At 38.4% G+C, this 23490-nt stretch overlaps 2 protein-coding genes across 2 annotated transcripts in view; one reads left to right on the top strand and one right to left on the bottom strand.

The window, feature by feature from the left end:
• Positions 1-3973: 3973 nt before the first annotated feature.
• On the bottom strand, positions 3974-6940 carry LOC114350771 (uncharacterized). The gene is made up of 5 exons (XM_028301694.1): positions 6741-6940; positions 6267-6365; positions 5284-5397; positions 4702-4862; positions 3974-3994 (listed from the first exon to the last, which is right to left on the bottom strand). Exons 2-5 carry the CDS (start codon positions 6361-6363, stop codon positions 3974-3976), a joined length of 393 nt encoding a protein of 130 aa, XP_028157495.1. The 5' UTR covers positions 6364-6365; positions 6741-6940.
• A 2613-nt stretch (positions 6941-9553) lies between these two features.
• PPP1R15 (Protein phosphatase 1 regulatory subunit 15) overlaps positions 9554-23490 on the top strand; it is a 36666-nt gene continuing 22729 nt past the window's right edge. The window contains exon 1 of the mRNA XM_028301708.1: positions 9554-11259. Coding sequence (XP_028157509.1) covers positions 9928-11259 — 1332 coding nt within the window. The 5' untranslated portion in view covers positions 9554-9927. The remainder of the gene's footprint in view (positions 11260-23490) is intronic.

Here is a 23490-nt window from a genome sequence, read left to right as displayed (position 1 = left end):
TTCAGTCGAAAGACGTCCACTGCTGGACAAATGCCTCCCTAAGTTGCAGTAAAAGGATATTATTAGTAAGTTATCTATCGTTTAATTAAATTCCTTAGTTTAATACCAGTTAAAAGCGGACCTTAAGATATCACTTTTGTCAGCAAATAAGAGAATACACAGACAGACAGCCCTACAGTCAATATAAATCACGTTATCCCGGCGGCTGATCGGGATTGCCTCATCAACATACTAATGCGAGCCAGATGCTCCGGCTAGTCTTGCGACTCTGCCAGACTGGGAAAAAACAATTCCATTCTTGTTTGGACTAAGTTTTGTGAAGACCACACTTGTGGAATTTCGCGACTACATAATACATGATGATAAATACGACTTAAATAGAGACTGAAATATGAGTACTGATAATTCTGGCATTATTTGAAAGGTAGAAAAACAACTCAATTTATAAGCCCATCGAAAGTTCGGTTCCAATATTTGAAACTGCCTTTTCTTAAATACAAGAAAGTGTCTTTACATTTAATAAATTAATATTTTAACACCAGGTGGGTCATTCCACCGGCCAAGAAAATCACGTGTCCGGGGCCAAAAAGTACCCGAATGTCATAATATTTTAGTAACAAATATTTTTATCTAATAGTATAACTTTGGTTCTTGTTGTTAAACCAGAGAGATAGTTAATAATAGTTAATTAAGTAATTTAAAAAAAATCGTAAGTCGTCAAAAATTGATTACCACGACGTGTCCGCGCTCCCGATTTCAGAACAAATTTGCTCGTATAAATTAATCCGTTATTATTACCGCTTTCAATGCTTATGTAATCGATTACTGATTAAATAAACATTGATAAATTAAATACGATATAACTATATGACTAAAAGGTTTTGTAAAATAACTATTTGAAGTTGTGTCCGGGCGTTAACCGTGATTACCCCGACACGTCACTAATGTGCGCCTACGTCCCTAGCTACGCAATTTAGAAACGAGCTCTATCCTCCCCCGTGAACCTTTAGTGGTGGCCTGCGTGCCGAGGTGATCGGTAATGCAACTCGTCGCAGGATTTCGGAGTTATCGAGATAAGAATATGATTACCCCGACCTTGGTTCAGTGCACGATTGATTTACTCTATCCTGTTTTTTTAGGTTTCTTTACATGGAAAGTTCTTGAGAATGTACAGGAATAATGGTCCATGTAACCGCATTTTTGTGTATTAAAACATATGGGATTCAACTTACAGATTGGGCAGGGCTCAGGATAAACCTTAATTTTTTGACTACCCCGACCTTGATTACCCCGACTTTTGTCACCGAGTAATCAATAATACTGTAATTTTACTAATGAATGATTAACTAAATAACGTTTAATAAGCAAAATTACCCTTTACTAAAATGAAATCCTATCTCCTATTAATACATAATATTATCCCTCAAAATTGGCAAGACCCCTGGACTCGACCTTATCACCGCTGAAATGCTGTAAGCCGATGTAAACTCCGCCGTTAACGTCCTGACACCTGTCTTCGAAAACATCTGGATGGAAGAGGAACTCCCAGACGACTGGCATAAGGGGCTTCTAATTATTGTGCCGAAAAAAGGGTAAAGCAAGGGTATCAGTACCGGAAGACCCAAGAGATGCGATCTGGAGTGAGGAATTGCACACCGTTGGTGCAGAGGATGTCCAACGAGTCCACAATTTCACTTACCTCGGGAGCATCGTTTCAGAGCCTGGAGGTACCGAAGAGGACATCACTTCGCGCATTGCCAAGGCCAGAGCTACCTTCGCACAACTTCGAGCCGTATGGCAGTCACGGAAATTGACCCAAGCAAGATCAAAATATTCGGGTCCAACGTCAAACCAGTTCTGCTCTATGGGCGTGAAACGTGGAAGGTCACTAAGGTTATCTCGCACCAGCTGCAGATCTTCTTCAGCCGCTGTCTTCGCCGAATTCTCCAAAATCTTCAAACGACGAACTTTTGGAACGCTGCCACGAAATACCGATCTTTCAGCAGAATAAACGCTGCAAGTGAAACTGGATCGGCCACACTCTCCGAAGGGACCCCGATCACATCCCCAAGCAGGCTCTAGATTGGAACCCCCAGGGAAAATGCAAACGTGGTCGCGCCAAAAAAACATAGCGGCGCACTGTTAAGACTTGGAGCGAGATCAAACACGAAGCTCAAGACCGAATGCGATGGAGGACTGTTGTGGACGCCTTCTGTCCCATATAGGAGACATAGGACATTGAGTCACTAATATTATATGTATAATGTATATGTATGTTTTTTACTCTTTTACGCAACAACTACTTAACAGATTTTGTTGAAACTTTACAATATTGTCGTTTATACATTAAAATAACAAATGGCTAGTTATAATAACATTTATTTTACCATAACTTAAAAAAAACCTTAGAAAATAAAATATTTTGTTTTATTTTTGATTACTCTGACTCCCAACTTTGATTACCCCGACCATGAAAATTTTGATGTCGCATAACTTTTTATTCCTGCTTGCTACAGATGGGCCAATATAAAAAATATGCTCGTAATAATGTCTATTTTGAAATGTTTTACCTAAAATTACTCTAAATTCAAAAATAAAAAAGGTCGGGGTAATCAACAAAATAATCCAGATCCGGAGAATGACCGAGGTACGATTGCGGTCAAATACCTGCCTTGTTAAGCATTAAAAAAACTTGAAAAAGGGCCATGAATGGCCATTACTGAAGTAATGATTATAAAAAATTACAAGGTTAGAATCTCACCTATATTTTATTATCATTAAGATATTTCATAACTATAACTACCTACCTACATGTCCTTGTTATAATTTGCATTACGTAATTAGTACTGAAAAAACGTGTCATAAATTCTACACCGCGTCCCCAAAAGTTCCACAAAAAAATGGGCTTACGTATAAAACCTCCCTGAGCTAAAACACCACTTACGTTATGAGAAAACTTGCATGGAAACACACTGTTTCGACAGTAGGTACTTTTTCCACTTGAAACTTTTGGTTCTCTGCATTACATTCTTTTTGCGTAAGCGGTGTTAGTAGGATTTATTCAAAACATGGTTAAGATTGATTTAACTGAACCTCAGAGCTTAAAGCTTTCATGAATAATAATTTTAAATGTCTTCGTAAATGCATCCATTTGTAAAGGTATCCCATGATAATTACATTCAATTACAAACAAGTTATTAACATACATAAGTACCTACATACAATGTTAGCAAGTAGCATTGAGGTAAAATTCAGTTCCTCAAAATTGTTGAGGATTCCGGATGAAACTCGCTCTCACTTTCAGCCGGATTATGAGATGAACACCATTAAGAGCGCCCAAGTTTCAAGTCTTCATAATATCTTAAATTACCTACTACTGAATAAAAAACCAATGACAACGTAAATGCGCCGACGAATCTAGCCGTTCCGACAGCTAGGTATCAATGCATGGGGGAGTGATGTCATCACAGCGATTAATTAGTGGAAAATGAACACCGCCCGACATTTTCAATTAATGCTCGTATGAGGAAAAATTACTTTTAGATCAATTACTTATTTATTCAAGATACTAATTTATACATTTCCAACATTATAACACCTTAAAGTTAGTACTTCTTGCTTTGAATGCTCCAATCGAACCCCCTNAAAAAACGCCCCTTTCGGAGGCCCCCACCACTTAAGCACAACTCCGTCGAAGTCGAAAACCTAGTAGAGTCTTAATGGGCAACCAATGAAGCCATTAAAGCAATAAAATCTTTTGTAGGAATTATTTCCGATTCAAAATCTAATTTTAATGGCCTAGAAATTTTGAACGGCAAGTTTATTTTTGTTTCTTGTATTAAAGTTATGCAAATCGCTCTTTTTCGTGAATTGCTCTATATTTTTGCGAACATAATATAAAAGGTTTTCATAAATGAACTGTGAAACTACTGTCAGTATGTTAATTGATTTGGAGAACAGCCTAGGTGGCGAATTAGTGCAGTTTGCAGAGCTTCTGAAAACAGATTTCTTGACTTACTTGATCTTAAAACAGATGTGGCTACTCTTATTGACAGCAAGAAACAGGAGCCTCTGGAGCAGCAATTTTATAAACTTTTAATAATTCTTTCGAATCGTGTTTTCCAAACTTAGAAATTGCCTTGCGCATTTACATGTCTCTCATGATCACTAACTGCAGTGGCAATCGTTCTTTTTCGACATTAAAACGTATTAAAAATTAATTAAGGAACACGATGGGACAAGAACGTCTTAATCATCTTACTTTGTTGAATATATTCGTAGAGCATGATTTGCTTAAAGAAGTTGATATTGAATGTGTTATCTCTAAATTTGCCCACATTAAATCAAGAAAAGTTCATTTGTAACAGTTTTGTTTCATTTAATCTAAATATATAAAAGGAGAAACTGACTGACTGACTGACAGATCAACGCACAGCCTAAACGGCTAAACGTAGGCACTTGAAATTTGGAAGGGACGTAGCTTAGGTACCGTAGAGGTGCACTAAGAAAGGATTTCCCGAAATTCCCACGGGAACGGGAATTAGCGGGAAAAACGGGATTCACGCGTACGAAGTCGCGGGCGGCCGCTAGTACCCTATACTTGAGAACCTAAAGCAAACCAAGGGCCCCTTGATAGTTTGCTACAGGCCCCGCGCTGGCTTAATCCGGCACTGCCATCTATGTATTTATCCGCAAACTAACTTGTAATCTAGCAGTATCTTCGTCCTGCTTCGCACCGCCCGCTCGCGCTACGACCACTATATCGCGTGCTCGCTTGTTCCTTTGCGCTTGTAGACTTAGCGCGCGACGCGGCGCCGTCTGCTTTCGCACTTCGCGGCTCTTGGTGGATGTCTTGGGGGAATCTGAGTAGAAAATTAAAATATGGTGGTAATCATATAGCAAGTGTGGAAAATTAGTATGATCCATAAAATGAGTGATTTTTGAGTTCAGATTTGCTTATTCAATCAGCACAAATAAAGGTTTCAGTCAATGGATAGCACTCATCTACTAATTTATTATTGATAACCAAACCGTTGTACACACGACCACAGTGTTAACTATCCATTTCCATTTTTGCTCTCTCTCTCAACAAATGGTGATTCTTTGAGATAGAACGGACAACATGATCGGCAGTGGGCAGTTAACACTATTGCCGATAGTATGTACACACTCATTGTTACCCAACTGTTTCAGATGGAGAGTTATGTTTTTTATTGTCCTGTGTGTGGACTTTGAATGTGTTTATAATCTCTTGATCAATTGGTTCTTGAACATAAGCCTCACCTCCTATAGGCCTGTCCACCGTGTACGATATGTATGGCAACTCCGAGTCGGAGCACACGCTGGCTCCTGGTGAGTTGTTACCGCTGGCTGTTGGCTCATTGCTGCGTCTGGCTTCTGTAATAATTTGTCACAAAAATAAGTTTTTTCTTCTTTATCAAAGGTCCTAGCGATAATTCTTGCTTCTGGATGTATTGTAACTTCCGACTACATTATTTTATATTTTAAAACCGGCAATGGTGACTGAGTTTGTTGCGGCGCTTCTTCTCAGCACTTGCTAAATTATTGTCTCGAAGCGCTGGTAGGGCAAAAAAAGAACGAGACATGTATAGGCTCCTTAAGAGAATTTGAAGATTTGTAAGTACTAATTTAATTAATCTATACAAATAAATATAATTTTGATTTTGAATCTGCAAGGAATTACAATAATCCGCTTGCACTGTTCCTTGACATGTATAGGGTGGAGTCCAGTGTCTCGGTTGCCCTCAGTAGGTATTGTTTGTGAACTAGAAATGAGAGTATTATGCAAAACTGGTTGCTATGAATTTGTGTAACAACTTACAATATGGTGGAAGAGATGAGCAATACTATAAAAGTTTGTAACTATAGTCTGGTCCGTGAGCACGTAGAATTTTGTCCAATGACCCCAAGCTACCCATCCTTATCGCTCGCGCGTAATTATGTTGCTATCGCGCTCGCACACTCACTGCCCAGTCGCACAATCGCGACAGCAATATAATTACGCGCGAGCGATAAGGATAGGTAGCTTGGGGTCATTGGACAAAATTCTACGTGCTCACGGACCGGGCTTTAAGAATTTTAACGTCAGGTTGTTATGATCTAAAGTAGGTATTCTATATCTAGTGGTGGACAGACAACCTCATATAGGTAACAAGAAAGCACTGGGTACAGGTTGCTACCAACCAGCCAATTTGGATCATTACAGACGTCCTGTGGCTGAAATGATGATGATGAATAAACCTCACCGGGAACATTAGAGACTGCAATGGTGTGCCCTCTCCGCACAGGCGGGGCCCGCTGTGTCTGCTTCTTTTGAGGCACCGACGACTGTTCGGACCCCATCCCTAAGTAATAAATACACAAAACACAACTTAGTTACACAGATTGGCTCATTTACTAAAATACGTACCGTGTAAAAGTGATTTTTTTAAGCCTATTTACAGAAATAAATGAGTTTTACTGAGTTTTGAGTTTTACTGAGTTTTTTTACTGAGAAACAAATTTTAACAAAGTTATGGCATACTTCGCACGAAGAGGCGTATTCAATATTGACGTTTTATCAACAGCTGTTTGATACCTGCCTTCCAATCAAGATCTTGTAGATCAAAATTAAATAACAGGTCACGCTGTTCAATAAAGTTAGCAATATTAGAGCGAAGATACAGGGAATATGACAAAATATAAGAAGGAAATACGAAGAATCTTCATGAAAAACAAACCGTTTTCAGATCGATACAAACACGATGAAGACGTTTCTCCTCTTCAGATACGGACCATGTTTTAATATTCTTGTTTCCTTGATTAAAATGATTCTAATAAGAATCCTATTTTATTTGCTTTTAATAAAAATACTCAAACAAAATTGATGCAATACAAATCAGAAAAATTTGTGCAATGGAATGTTCCATTTAGATATTTACAAACTTGATCGATAAATTAAATGAAATTCCGAACTAAATTAATGCATAGTGTCAAAGTAAACAAATAAAGGAACATGATTTTTGACATTAATTTATCATAGAGGTGCGGCCAAAAATATCTATTAACCAATAAAAAACAATGTTGTGATCAAATATGACTAATCATTGCTTCTAGAATGAGATTCGAAAATGAAATCACCAATACAAATATACCTTTCGCTAATATAAAACAAAACTCATGTTAGTGGAAACGTACTTGTTATTGCATCAGAAAACTCGGGAAATCCTTGACATAATCGGCCTACCTCCTTTTACAAAATGAATTAGTTAATTGAAAGTTCAGTTGGTTTTATCGATCAATCTTAATAGACGACAATGAAGGTTTACTATCAGTTTGGTAATAATCGAAATACGTAATGGCAATGTAACAAAGTAAGATTTAGGAGACTAAAAAATGTGTGATTTGTTTAGTATGCTATTCTTAAATAAAAAGACATTCAATTTCAATCTAATCGTTTCTATCAACTAATTAACGAATCGTTAAAATAGTTTCTGTTAAAATAAAATCAACATAGTTTTAATTTGAAAATTATAAATAACTTGAAAAAATCGAACTGCCTAAGGCGGGAATCGAACCCACGAAAATGTAATTTTTCTGTAAATTACTTTGATGATAGTAAGTAAGTAAGTAAATAAGTAAGTAAGTTCTTTATTGTGTATAGAAACAAGGTTACAGAAAGATCTTAAATTAATTACAGAGTATCACTTGATCCTACCCTTTCAGGCGTATACACATTTTTAATTTTCATATCTAAACATATTTATTTATAATCTAAGTATTCTTGTACACTATAAAAACATTTTTTAGTTAACCATTCTTTAATAACATTTCTAAATTTTGAGAATTTTAGTTCTTTAAAATCGTCTGGTAGTTTATTATATATTTTTATACACATGGGTATTTCGCCAAAAATGGTCAATTTTGCCTAATTTCCTTGGCACGAATTTTATTTTTGTTTTTAACTATTTTTAGTTTCCCATTGCATTAAGTAGTAAAAACTAAGCTAATATATCTAGAAGGGGTGTCATAATTCGTTTTAGAAACAAAGTTATGAGGTCATAAATTTTTGGTAGCCAAGGAAATTATTATAAATATTTTTTTCTCTAAGTTTTCTTCTGTGGTTTGCTTTTTTTTTGTTCGAGCTATTTTTGTGTACTTTCGCAAGCAAACATGCCAATGAATATTATATCATTACGACCTTTTTACACAACTAAGGAAGATAAATGCAGTAGATTGAGTTAAAAGTTAAACACAAGTTTTTCTATATCTATTCTGATACCTATTTCTTAAAATGTAAATTTTAAACTTATTCCAATAAAGAAATACTCAAAATTTGACTTTACGCCGAATTATTAATGGTCTTTTATAATTTCCTAGGTCATTTTATGCCACGGAAAACAAGGAAATTAGGACCAAAGAAATTAGATTTATGCCTAAAAGACACCACAGACAAAAACCTATTTACCCTATGCATTTACTATTTAAATCATGGGTTTACCCCTACAGACACTACATTTGTGTAAATAAACAATAAAATTAATCCATTGTTTAGTTGCAAAAAACCGTCCAAAGAAATTGACTTTTTAGTAAACAAAAACCCAAGGAGGGACCTATTTATGTGATTTGTCGCGAAACTGATCAACGACGTACTGTCCTGCCTCAATGGCCTCTTGGGACGAAATGGCCGAGTGTAGTGGTGCAGTGCGTTACATTCTAAGTTTTTTCGTTTCGTTACAACAATGGTCGAAACGAAGACCCAGGGAAATTATACTTTTGACCTGGACAAGAACTTAACTTCACTTTATTTTCTTCCTATAAGTATTTGACATTTAAAGTTTTTATTTTCCGATAGCCAAACGTTTCTCAAATGTAAAGAGAGTGCTATTAGAATTAAATTACGCTTCAATTTGTTATAATGAGCCTTCATTTTGGCAAACAACAGTAATGGACATAACAAGGAAATTAGAAAAACGACTTTTGATTAAGTTTTTCTACGGTATTATTTGTAGTTTCTGCTATTGTAATAGCAAAAACAAATAAAACTTTTGATGAACTTTCCCATAAAAATAGTTTTATACAGATAGATATAAAAAAACATGTGTTCGCCTGCCTGGACACAGAAAATTTACTGTTTCGGCGAAATACCCACATAATAAAAGCATTCCTTGATGCTAGTGTTAATTTTGTCTGAGGCCTTACTAGTTTATTTCTGTATACAGAGCGTAGGTTTCGATTTGAAATTTGAAATTTCTGAATAAACAAGTCTTGATTTTGTTGGACAAATAAACAACAGTCAAAAATGTAATAACTAGATTTGGTTAGATAAATACAGACAAAAATTAATCAATATTTTCTTCTTATGCTTGTCTCGTCTTATTCTGTTACCCGGCGTCAGCTTTCCCAATTTAGTAATGTATTTTAATATCGAACGTCTTATTCGTGGATCACAAATAAATTATTGCTATGTCAATTGAATGTTCAATAAATTTTTAAATCGATCAAACCATCGGTTACAAACATCACTAGTCTTTTGCCCTTTGACAGCGACGGTCACAATATTTTTTATCTGTTAAATTCTACAAAATGGCTGAACTGTAAAGACGTGTTATTTCTGCATTTTTCGCTACAATGGAGCTCAATAACGTGCGCAATTTCGACGAAAACAAATCTACTAGTGGTCCCACAACCGTGTTTATCGGAGTTTGTTGTGACACAATAGGAAGTGCGACGGGAACAGTGTTTGAAAAGTCGACTCACTGGTTTTCCCAAAATTTTCCCTTGAATTCTTCAAGAAAGTGGCGTGGACTGGCTCACAAGCCTTTTCCTGATAACTTTATTTGTGGTAGAATGTCAGCGTGAGCGGAAATGGCTTAGCATCCTCTAGACTTTATTAGTGTAGTGAATATAGTGCAACAAAAATCTATAATGTATTCCTTGGGAAACGATTGGCGTAAGAGACACACGATGTTCGACCCACCTCATTATTCTATTTCAAATTACTGTACAGACACTAAGAAGGAAATGAAGCACTCTTTCGGGGACGAGTTGTTGAACAATCTCCACTTACTGCCCGATCCGTTGAAGAAGAATTTGGCGGACTCCATAATAACAACTGAGGAGAAACCAAAACAAAGGAAAACTATGCTTAACGTGGAATGCGTAGAGACTATAATGCCTAAATCTGAGGAGGCGTCACCCAGGGCATCTCCTTTGCCCGCATTTTCAGGTATCACAAGCTTTTTTTCTGGAGTGATGAATGTAATATCGAGCGCGATGTTCTTAAGACGGTCAACGCCGCCTCGGTACTACGATTGTTACGACGAATCCAATGTCAGCCGTCAGGGGTCGCCAGTGGGCTGGCAGCCCGCCAACTGTGAGGATCAAAATAAAAATCTTCGGGCTCACGATCCGATCAGCAACTCCGACACTGATTTGGTAACAGACATGAGCGCCGACGTCCACGACGCAGTCGCGAAATGCGAGGATAAACTCAACAGATTACGGTTACTGCTCAAATCAAAGCCGGTGGAAGCACCGAACTGCGCGAGACGACCGAGAAAAGCCTCCGTGAGCCCGCCACCGCAAAAACCTGTCACCGAGCTTGGTTCTGTTGAAAAACAGAGTCCAAACATCCAGGACAACTTGACGTTTGCCAACGAAATCAATGGAGATGAACTATCGAGTGTCGAAAACTCTCCAGCTGTACGATCGCTCGACCGACTCTCTACGCCATCGGTGAATAGTCAGAGAGATGAGAAAGACTATTTCGACGAAATCTCAGGGAGGTTCCACTCGTCGTCTGCGACGGAGAGCGAGGACTCCTTTCAAATTGTGTTCACAGACAGCCCTAAGAACCGACCGAGGGTGCCATCGGACTGTGAGTCAGAAGACTCGTTCATCGTCTTTGAAGAGAGCCCGGACAGTTGCTACACATCCAACGATGTCTTCGGAGAGGAGTCCGAATCAGACGCTGAATATTCAGACTCTGACACCGATGCCAGTGATTCCGGCTGCATTCCCGTGACCAAACTAGCGCACACTTTGTCTAGGACGTTTGGTGACTTGACGGATGACAGTTTGTACGATGACAAGCCAGTCGATGAGGTGGATTGTGCGGTGAGGACAGTGTGTGAGGAAATACCTTGTGAGGATATTGATGATAGTGTAGTGTGTGAGACGGACAACGAAGTGAAATCTACCGGACTGCTGCTCGATGATGCAAAGAAGTTGCTCAGGAAAACGCTGCCTCCTAAAAAAGTGAGTATTCCCTTCATTTGTTAATAGTGCTTAGTACTATAATCTACCGTTTCAGCCACCCATTTCTGGTCATGTTGTCTTATTCTGTTCCAAAGATTCACTATTTGATGATAGGGAGAGAGAAAAAACAGAAATTTGTAGCTGGAACTGTGGCCCACTGTACATACTTAGACTCTAGCTTGTGTTATGATAGTAGATAAGTAACTACCGTTTAATTTAATTATGCAATGCCCAGCGGTTCCCGAAAGGTGGTCCACGGAACCCTGGGGTTCCATGGAAAGGCCGCAAGGGTTCCGTAAAAAATATTATCCCACGTTTCGTGACCGATGTTGTTCGCTCGCACCGACTTGTTTACGCACAAGGGAGGGGCAGGGCGTGCGGGAGGAGTAGTACGGGGGTTCCGCTAGGAAAAGTATAATCAATTAGGGTTCCTTGGCAAAAAAAAATTGGGAAACCCTGCATTAAGCAATGAACACACACACACAATATGTATAATTGTATATGGGAATAAGTGCCGAAAAAAGGCTTGCATAGGTACTCAGAATTTTAATTCTACTGCTAAAGAATGTGTAAATCCAACTGGCAGTGAATTGCATTGAAACTGAGATAAAGGTTACCCCACAATGATTGTGTTTGTTTTGATGACTCATAGTTATTTATGCAGGAAGTTAATCTGTTAATTTATTAAAACAATAAGTTATCTGTACACATCAGAAATGATGATTCCCCCCCCCCTGCTACTTAGAATATCTACTTCTCCATTTGTTACCCGACTGCGCCAGAAGGAGGGTTATGTTTTTAATTTTTCTCATCAGACAGTCCATATCCTTCTCGTAAAATAAAAGTGATTTCGCGAATTGGCAGTGGCGTTATTTCGATAAATAGTCCATTTATTCTTTTAGCGTAAGTTGCGGGAAAACCTTCGAGACCTATAGTGTAAACACGCACTTCGGTTAGTTTCGCCGTTTGTCACCCATACTTCGGTGTGCGGGCTCGCGCTTCGCCTCGGTCAATTTTCCGCATAGTGTACTTGCGTCATTTGAGGAATAGGAGGATCCAGGAGTAAGAAATATCCAGGATCCGTCCATCCATCCTCAATACATTCGCGTCTTTAATATTAGTACAGCCAGCGTCAAATTGTTCGTGACACCAGGCCTGTTCTTCATCTCCGCGAGTAATAGTATACATCGAAAACAAAACACGCACGATGGCCCACCTACAGGATACTATTCGACAAGGCCTCACATACGAGCGAACATTGACTCACGCACGCGTATTCTTGTGTATGATGGAAGAAAATAAAAAAAATGGTGTACTAAATACTGTGCAGTATTTAACTGCCTAAATAATAATAAAAACACAGAATGTACTTTTTTAAGTTGCCTCAAGACACTGAGAGGTAAATAAGTAGTTAATATTATTCATGATAATTCATGCTAAATCCTGAGGCTAAAATCATGTATTTCCTCCGCCATTTTCCGCAGTTTGGCACCTCACGTCACATCATTTTACCGAAGTCAGCCCTATAGCTTCGGCGCAGTGCCGATCACTGACGTCTGTCAACAAAATGGTGCTTGACTCTTGAGACAGGATAAATTACACCATATTGTTAATGACATTGAGCATACATTTTTTTAAATACCTTCGCGAAGTAAAACTTCTGTACGTAGTACTTATCATTATTCTGTGGTGACACCCATAGTAGCCAAAAACACGTTCGCAACACGTCTTTGTATTGTCAACTTTTTGGCAACTTTGGGTGTCACGAACTATTTGACGCTGACTGTACCTTGTTATTACAAACTTTTTATCTCATTAAGCATTCGTCAATAAACACCAATTCACTTTAGGTTTAAAGAACTTTATTCTCATAAGAAATTTACATTTCACTTATAATGAGATACTAAAATATTTAATAAATAAATAAGTTACAAATTAGCCACTGGTACTAGTAGCTGCTAGCCTGCTATGTGTATCTTAAGTTTCTTTTTAAAAATATGTAAACTTTCACAATTTCACAAANCAATCCGTGGCACTCCTTTGCTATATTTGAGAATCAGATCCTTTTCGCCATTTTCCAAACGATTACTTAACTCTCCCTTAACAGACTGTAGGTATTGTTTTTGTGCCGGTGTCTGGTCGTAGTAGATCTTGATATTTTCCGGGAATTTCGTCTTGTTTTGTAGTATAAGTTTTGCCGTTTCGCTTTTATGATAACATATTTTTAATGGGCGGTCTTTGCCCGGAACGTATTTGCCAAGTCGTATCGTTTTTAATGGTTTCGGGCAATCATTCAGTATCGGAGTTGTTAATTTTGAGAACTCTTCGATGTCATGGTTGCGTCGAGCATTATAATTTTTGTCAATTTTTTCGGGTATTCCTACGATAACAATGTTCTTCTCGCGTTCGGAACGTTCCTTTAGCTCGAGGATGAGGTTTTCATTGATAAGCGGGAGCGATTTACAAGTCGACTGATCCAAGGTATCGCTCAGCTTTAATTGCAATATCTCATTTTCTAAGTATTTTATTTTTTGTTGTGTGACTGTGTTATCAGATTTTATATTTTTAATATCATCATTTACTTGTTCTAACTGTACGGTAAATTTTTCAGTCACCGACTTTATAGCTTTGATTTCATCTTTGATTTCACTGATTTCAGCCCTAATGGTCGATAGATTTTCATTTTGAGTTTTAGCAAATTCTTTGAAGAACATCATTATTTCTGCGCGAAAACTTGGCAAATCATCTTTGATTTCCACCTGCTCACAACGCTCCTTTTGTTTCCTGGTTTTAACATTTGTTTGGCGTTTAACATTGGTAGTAGAATTGTCTCCATTAGTAGGTGAGTCTGGTACTGACCCGCTTCCGCTCCCGCTTCCTCTTGTCAGTGTCGTATGAGGCGGTGTTCGCCGTAAGCTCATTGTGTTACCTGCGCGAGCGCTCGTAACACTTCGGTGAAATTCGGTTTGACTCGCACACACACACACGCAGAATAAACTTATTATTTTGGATGGGAAATAGTTGATCCCAACTCTCCATGCAGTCGGATGTGCTAGATTAGGCATGTAAATATGTGTAAACACCCATTCTATAATACCTCTACATATTTTCATACATTTACACAGCCTTCAAGCTTCCAAGATAAAGTTATCTACATTTTCTGTGGATGAACTGTAAAAATTGCGGAACATAATAATAAAGACGTGGTTTGTGTACCTCTAAGGGCGAACACATTTGTATTCACCTCATCATGAGGTTATTCAGTCTACACTTCAGAAGCACGATTTTCTTTAATTTTACAGACGCAAAGAAAGATTTGTTCTACACTTCCTACGCTGGACCTACCTTCTATAGCTAAAGTTTCTTACTCTACAACTAAGTACGTTACTCGAGAATTATATCACTTTGTTGTGTAATAATTGTAATTGAACCACAGGGAATCCAAAGTGTATCGGAGCTAGCGGTGCGGCGTGGCAGAGTCGCGGTCATAATTGGTAAGGGCGATTAACCTGGGACGTGCTCGGGGCGCCAATCACGTCTGCAGCGGTAAATAGCACCAGCACAGGGCCCAAGTTCAGGGATACAATTATGGTAAGCAATAGACTAAAGTTTATGAATGCGGAGCCTGGACTGGGTGAGAAAAATTGTGGAAAAATGTCTCAAAGGAGTGTGTCGGTATTTACAATTAATTAAACTCACAAGTTCACAGCCCTGGCTGCTAACTAAACGCGTCTGAGGTGGCTCAATGAAACCAAGTTGATTTAAAATAAAACTGGAAACAGATTACATAAATCATAACCCTCCTTTTGCTTTACCGTAGTCGGGTAAAAACAGGTATTTTTTTTTGTGATCCCATCGGGCTCACGCTAAGGAGATTGCTTGGGATTTTTTTGCTAGAACACTTTTTTAGACAAATGTAATCACCTAGATACTAAATTCAGATATTTATTTATCTAACAATTTTAAATTGTAATCTGAAGCTTGAAAAATAAAAGAACTTTAGTGTAAAGGACGGCAGTTTTGTGGCGTTACAGATCGTGCCTAATTCTATTAAATGCAGATACATATTATCCTCCGGCTCATTCAACGGCTTTCCGCGTATTTAAAATCATCATAAATCTCTGGGAATAAAGAACTGCGCTATCGAGCCCTCCGTTTCTCTGAAGACGGTTAAAAATAAACTTCAATCGTAGCTCCTGAAGCCTTTTGAGAATAATGTATGATTCTTTATCCGAACTTAATTTCGGTTTAAGCTGATTAAGCAAAGGGCTTACGGGGATGGGTATTTATACGGGAAATGTATTCTCATTCTTGTTTCACATGAGCTGTAATTTTAATAACCACCGTAAGCACTTGCAATGCTTCAAAGTAATTTCCGAAACCCGACAAAATATTTTTATTCATTAAGGAAAATGATACTGTAACTTTTTATTGTTACATACTATAATGTAGGAACATTATGTGCATTGATTAATGTAACAGTCATTATGTCTATTAGATTATTTTAAAAGTCAGTTATGAAACTATACCTACCTACTGCAAATAGGAGTAAACGCTCTTACAGATAACATTAGTAAGCATCAACTGGTCAAGGAAACACTGAAGGAAATAATAACATAACCCAAAGTTCTTATCGCTGAAGCGACTTTAGCCATTATCGTTCTGTGCTTAGATTTAATGCAGTTTATAGAACTATAAGTTTATTTTGATATTTTGATTGCTCATTTAAATCCCTTAACAATGTACATGAATGTTATGTGCTCTGTTGTGAGTCCGCGAGGGAAGCGGCGCATTTTTAACGCAAACCACGAACGCGGGCGACTCGTCCCTAAATATTTAAAACAGCTGGCATTGTTGTGCGAGCCCGAACCCGACGAGTATACATATTATGGAGATAATTACATGAAAGGTGTATAATTAATATAAACTCACAAATAAACATCAGCTAAAGCTATGATCCGCCTTTGGGTCCGACAAAATTAAAAATGCATTTGTAATAAGCATTTAGAGGACTTTTCTGCTTCGGACCTTTATTTTTGGAAGCACGAATTTTCGCTTTATTAATAGGATTTCTGTTAAATTTCACTAAGAACTCTAGACCTATCATAGTGGATTTACAATGAGGGGCCAAAATTTTAGTTCTATGTGACATGAAACACTTGAAAAACGTGTTATAAAACCTGAAAATAGCTCGGGAAAAGTTTCAAAAGTCTTATCTTATTTTGGTCGCAATAGTCTGAAAAATCTTCGTCGTCGGAATCATAATAGCAAAATTAAACTTAAACTTGGCAAGTTGCAAAAGTTTCAACCACAGTTTCCCGCTTTCCCGGGATGCCGATAAAATTTGATTGGAGCCCGGGGAGCGACCGGCGCCAACTATCGTAAATAACCGGGAACTTTGTATCGCTCGCGGGATAACATCTGCGAAAGTCAGGTTGAAATACACTGAGATTGCAGGCTGTGATGATAACATCCTGTGGTAAATATAAAACCGGTAAAGAGTAAGTTTGAGTAGCATACGTCATACCCATACTCTCTCATTTTGAAGCTGTGGAGCTCAGTCATGTAAAATCAAAAAAGCTCTAAGAGATGCTGAGAAAGCTAAAGTTAAAATTCCTCTAAAAAGAATGTTATTAAGACACGTCCTTTTACTAAATTCATTTGCATCGCTACGAAGATCAAGGAATCGTTTGAGAGCAATTTGTAAAAAGATATTTCTTTTCTGAATGGCGTCATATTGCGGCCACAGGTACCTATGCCACCGTATCGGCGCGAGGAGGAACGCGAATGGTCAATATCGGCGGAACCCGCAGAGGCCGATGTCGGCACGATGGGCTATTACGGGCACAATAGAACATAAGCTTTATTGCACAAATAGCTCAAAGCCCAAAGTACCCAGTTTTATTTATTAGGTAAAATAAATCCAACTTTACTGTCCAACAATAAAAAAAAATGCGATGTGCTCTACAAAATCTCTCGACTCGGCCTGTTTAGATTACAGACAAGAAAAAAGAAAATAAATTCAATGTCTTTACAGCCTAAAATGGTAGTATTTTCCTTCCACTCTGTAAAATACTTATTTGTCCGCGGCAGCCGTGANGTTTGACTCGGGCGCAGTGTTCACGGTGCGAGGTGATGTAGGTAGTTTTACGGTTGGTAATTAACTTCCTTGTGAGATACTTTTAATCATATCACTGCGATACGAACAAACACCACAAAAACTGTTTGTATCACTATATAGATCACAAGTTTCCGAGTAAATTGATCGCTGGGTGAGTAGGGAAAGCACAGTTTATCTATTTTTTGACGTAAAAATATGAAGCACGGGCCGAAACACAGCAGAGCAGCGTACCGTCTTTGAATAACTTAATCGATAAACTACCCAACTAAAGCGGATATGCAGCTATTTTTTCCAATCTTTGTTCTGTTACTTTTGTTAATGACGACATTACAGTTGAACCAACTAATTACAACAATGCATTGTAACCGCCGATAAGCAATTAGTTTTAACGACTTCAAAAGAATTTGTTAGATGATAACGGTCCAGCTGGGTTTAAAAATATTAACGTCCATAATTGTCGTCATAACAAAGTCTAATTAGCGGTCACCTTCCCGTATCTCCTGTCTACTAAGCCAGAGGTCGCGAGTTTGATTCTCTTATGTGCTTGAATATAGACTGAAAGTCCGACTCGCAAAGAAAGAATAAAAATATTCTCAGCTATGAACCGATATACTACCAAGTCCTTAAATGCAGCCATACTGTATCTAAGAAACATCGTCAACTCGCCTCCCAGTTCAGTCAATCACTAACTCATTTTGATCAATAATCAATTAAGGTAATTGAACATCCCGACTACCTACAATATTTCTTCAAACCAAAGCCTTTGATGCACAATATCGTATGCTAATTTTCATTTTAACACCACGTAAACAAGCCTTGCCATTTTTTTTCTATATGGGCACCCGATTGTTTAGAAAGGGGCGGAGCCCTAAGTTCCGCAAAAAGGTTTACGGCAACAATAGACAAGACAAAAGAAAGGGTCAAGCTCTGTCTGAGATCGCCGAACAGTACAGCAAATTGTTTTTAAGTAAAGAAAAAACAATGCTTAGGATAATACTGCCTGGAAGATTCCTGGTCGAAAAAATCCTAAACATCTACCTGGCCGTCAGTTTGCTGCCAGACTTCACTGGTTGAGGGTGGCATATTTTGCTCTAAGTGACGACAGTGATCTTTGTAAAGTTCCTTCAAAATTCTGCAGTGATGTTATGAGAATTTCAAGTTCATAGTGAGTTTCGCCAGTCAGCAAAATCAAAAGGCTGACTGCTAGGAAGTGTAGAAGATCAGTGTTATTAAAAGTTCTTTGTGAAAAAGTACCATTAGTCGGTCAATATAGACGCTAACTGCCAGCCATTGTAAAGACAATACAAAATCTTGTAGTATTCTCCAAATTGGTGGATAGAAGCAGCTCAAAAGATCGACAAAGTTTGATTAATAAGCTTATAAACGCTAACAATCGGCCATTGTGAAGATAGCACCTTGTTCTGTTCTCCAAATTGAATAGACCAGCTCCAAATATATCATAAATCTCAAGCCGCCCAATGTCCTCATCAGACAGCGATGATTCCAATGACAATGACTACACAGTCACTCCAACAAGAACGCGATACCCATCGGATAGCGATGACGACTTCATTGTCTTCGAAGGGAGCACTGACAGCTGCTATACCTCCAACGTTGATTATGATGATGATACAGACACCGATGACAGTGATGATGAGTGTATCCAAGTGATAGGAAAAGTCCGTACTGCATCTCAAGTCTACAAGCAAAATGAAACGAAATCAGCCGATGTAGTAGATTGCGCTGGTAGATTTGCAGAAGAAATACCAAGTCAGAATATTAAGGACATCAGTGATGTGAGTGATACCAGTGGTGTGAGCTCTAGCGGATCGTCTGGCACTGGGAGGAGACGCTTGTCGTCCAAAAATGTAAGTATGTTATTAAGATCTGGGTATATCTGTCACTGTCGCTCATGCTGATATCTCGATTTGCGTGAGAGGAATGGCTATATTTGAAACTTCGGATAACGTTTTTCGGAGTAAGCCCGCGTTTACGATTAAATAGTGAGCAGGGAGTATACAAAATAAAGCCTTTGAGTCACCACTGCCGCTTTTGTTCGTGAATCCCTGAATTCCCTGATTTTCATGATGTATACATATCTGAGGAATCTCTCCTCTTTGCCAACTGCCAAGAGGTACCTATTCTGAAATAAACACTACATCTTATTATTGTCCTAAATTAGTAATTTAATCCATAATTCCTACAAAACAAATAGGTCGTTCAACTTAGCTCCAAAATTACGCTGCATTTTTCATTTGAGTATCGTCGCCTCATCGTGACCCGTACCGACCAATTGTAATCAATTTAAATCGATTAACAGCAGTTTAGCATCGATTTTTGGTAGTCACTTATCAATTTCTTTATCGTCTTTAATATCTGTCTATTTATTGCATTTACCTTTTTGATTCCGTAGGTATCTGTTACGCACTGAAGAAATTGGTGGTAATACCTAGTCACTTAATAAATTGGTTTTGATATCTCTAATTTCGATGATAACGTTTATCAGCCCAACAATATTGATAAATCTAGAAAAATCTATCCAATATCCTCTCATTGAAAATTTAGCGGTCTTCTAGCTATCTAATCTTCGATTCAAGGTCAATATTCCAATAATTTTCATGCACAATGCATATTTAAATATTAATTCATAAATTATTGTTACTCAAGGTAAATTTTTAAAAATAACGCCTTTTGTGTGAACACAGCGCATATTTGTAATATTCAAACTGTTACTGTCAGTTTTTTTTTATAAAAGGTTTGTGAGTCATTTGAAAGGAAGTCTCCACCACCAACCATTGATCTTCTTAACTCCTAGGGTTGAGTATTTTTAAATAGCCTGACCACAATTACCATATCCCCAATCTGTCTGGCCAGCGTGGGGATTGTAGGCCAAATCCTCCATTTGCCTCTGGTAAATTAGAGGGTCGTGCTCCTGCAATGGAGAATAAATTATCCGATAATGGTGACAATTCAACAATTAGTCGGCCATTTGGTGTAGTGGTTCGAATCGGACTACTATTCCGGAGGTTGCGGGTTCGATTCCCGCACAGTACAAACATTTGTGTGCATGAACACATTTGTTTGTATTGGACTGGGTGTTTTCTATGTATAATATGTATGTATTTACAAAAAAAAAGTATTTAAGTATGTTTATATCCGTTGTCTAGTACCCATAGTACAAGCTGTGCTTAGTTTGGGGCTAGCGGCGCAGTGTAAAATGTCCAAGGATATTTATTTATTATTATTTATTATTCATTCAGATCTCCCAATCACATTTAAGCCATAGTTCCTTTATAAAAAGGGTACATCGTATTTTGTAACCGACGAAAGAAATTGAATTATCATCGTACCTAAATACTATAGTTTGGATTCGGGCCAAAACAAATGTTGCACGACCAATTTGCTCTTACAGGCCGTTAGCCGTTCATCATTTCAAATGTACATTAGCTCTTTTGCTCACGTCAGAATGGTGGTACGTGTGAAAGAGACGACTGTAGATGTCCAAATCAATTTGTTAGTTGACTCACGCAAGGAGAATCAAATGGGTTATTGGATTAGGTCGCACGTCTAACTAACCCTTGAGACTAAGTCTGCTATTCCTAGCTGATCACTCAGTCTTCCAAGAACTTTTGAGATGATCCTATGAATCCACCAGGAGAGTGCTAGGGGTGGTCCTATTTTAGTCTTTCTTAAAAAACCTATAAGCCACATGGATATTTTTTATGCAAAACAAGGCAGATATTTGACCGCAATCCCACCTGATGTTAAGGTGTTAAGTGAGATGCAGTCATGCATGCCCTGTAGGTTATCCCGTTGCTGTCAGAAGAGGCGACTAAGGGAGAAATATGCGAACATCAGGCCTCCAGCCCGTCTGGCCAGCGTGGGGAGTGTAGGCCAAATCCTCCATTTTCCATCTGGTAAATTAGAGAGTATTTCTCTTATCCCTGCAGTGGAGACTAAATGACTTGATGATAATGATCCTATGAATATTCAAGCTCACCGATAGTATATAAATGAGCTAATTTGGCTCTAGATGAAACATTTAGATTGGTTAGGTGTTAGGCGCTAGCTCTTTAAGAATCGTTCACTCACTGTCCGCGGTTCGCGCTTCACCATGAATGGACGACCGGACTTGGCAACGCAAACACAAAATACACGTGTCTGTCTCGTAATATTATTAATTTTCAAACTGTCACCATATTTCCGTGTATCTAAAATTGAAAGAAAGATACATTTATTACAATGGACATCACACAAATACAGGCAATTACAATAGATATGACAGTGGCACATAATAATGGAAGAAGAAAAATAAAATAAAAACAAGAGAACTGAGCAGTGCCACCCACTCACCAACAAGATGCCCACTGCAACGGGACCCCACTCAGCATATGCTGTGGCCCACGGTGACGAAGGCCACGGCGCTGGTTTTCAGTGTGCCCTATGCCGAGTGAGGGTCACGGACCATTGGTAAAATAAATAAATTGCATAATATTGAAGAAGTTAATTTGTGTTTCATCATAGACGATGGAATTTTTACGGGATATAACTGGGAATTAGACACCATTTACCAATAACAACCAAGTAACTGTCTTCGGAAAACACATTCTGGTCTTAAAAACTCAGTTACCTACTTTTCAATCAAATGTGAATTGTTTTTAGTTGCCTTGAAGCTAAAAAGTTGGTCATTCTAGTTGGTAAAATAGTGACGTCATCTGCATCGCCATAATGTACAAAATCTATTAGAAAATCGTGTTTTGACAGATCGTAAGAAGTGCGTCAATTGATTGGTAGTGTCAAATACCCTATTAATTAAGTTACTAATTAGAAAAAGTTATTACCTCATTAAGAGGCTATTTTCTAAGTATATTTTCTGAGTCAGACGGAATAGCATCGTCCCTTTTCCTATTGTAATAATTATAACGTCACTTCACATTATAGGCCTACATACATCGTGTGGGCAGGCCTCCCACTAGGTAGACCGACGATTTGGTGAAGGTCCCGGGAGGCGACTGGATGCGAGCGGCGCAGGACCGGTCTTTGTGGAAATCCTTGGGGGAGGCCTTTGTCCAGCAGTGGACGTCTTTCGGCTGAAACGAACGAACACATTATAAATATCTTTACGTTTCTGGAAGTCCACGGCTGGACATAAGCCTCCCCCAAAACCCCCAGCAAACGTGTCTCGTCTCGGCCGTTTACATCCAATATCTTCCGATAACCTTAGGTCATCAGTCCACTGGGTCCGCTACTTATCTTTCTTTACAATTGTCATTATGTTATGGTGATAGTCCTTCTCGGTATTAATTACTTCAGGTAGTATAGGAAGTCCATTGTCAACTGTTATCTACTATGTGCCGGGACTGCGGTAGTTCCCCTATGTTTATAGGGAAGCTTATCAACATAACCACAAGTCTTTTATATCTTGTTTATAAACGCTTCAGTATTGGTCACAATACGCGCATTGTTGTTACTGTGCGTGTGTATAGCACAAAGTATTTCATGTTTAATAAATACAAATACTTAGGAATCTGGCTCCACCAGTTAGTTGAGGAGTAACTCAAATATGTATACGTTTGACTTCACCAGTAGAAGAAAGAAAGAAAGATACATTTATTACAATGGACATCACACAAATACAGGCAATTACACAGACATGACAGTGGCACATAATAATGGAAGAAGAAAAAATAAAAACAAGATTAAACTGAGCAGTGCCACCCATTCACCAACAAAATGCCCACTGCAACGGGACCCCACTCAGCATATGCCGTGGCCCACGGTGACGAAGGCCACGGCGCTGGTTTAGTAGTTAGTAGGCCTAAGATGCGCGCCGTGATAACTTTTATCGACGTCAAAATGTATCGGCAAAATCGATAAAATGGCGTGATAATGACGTCGCCATTTGACTTTTTCAAAGCCAACTGACCAAGTGATATTGATTTCAAATTGCGAACAGCTGAGGACTGGAATTCGCTGCTTGCTGCTGTCTTTCCCGTACACTAATCCGGACCTTTTCAAGGCGAGAGTGGATAGACAGTTAAGCTCTGGATGTACCATCCTAGACTGCATCTCACTTACACCTTACACCAGGTGCGATTGCGTTCAAATCC

Source organism: Ostrinia furnacalis, unplaced genomic scaffold (genome assembly GCF_004193835.3).
Source record: "Ostrinia furnacalis isolate ACB-3 unplaced genomic scaffold, ASM419383v2 OfSCF0976, whole genome shotgun sequence".
NCBI lineage: Eukaryota > Metazoa > Arthropoda > Insecta > Lepidoptera > Crambidae > Ostrinia > Ostrinia furnacalis.
This window is presented reverse-complemented; position numbering and strand designations above follow the sequence as displayed.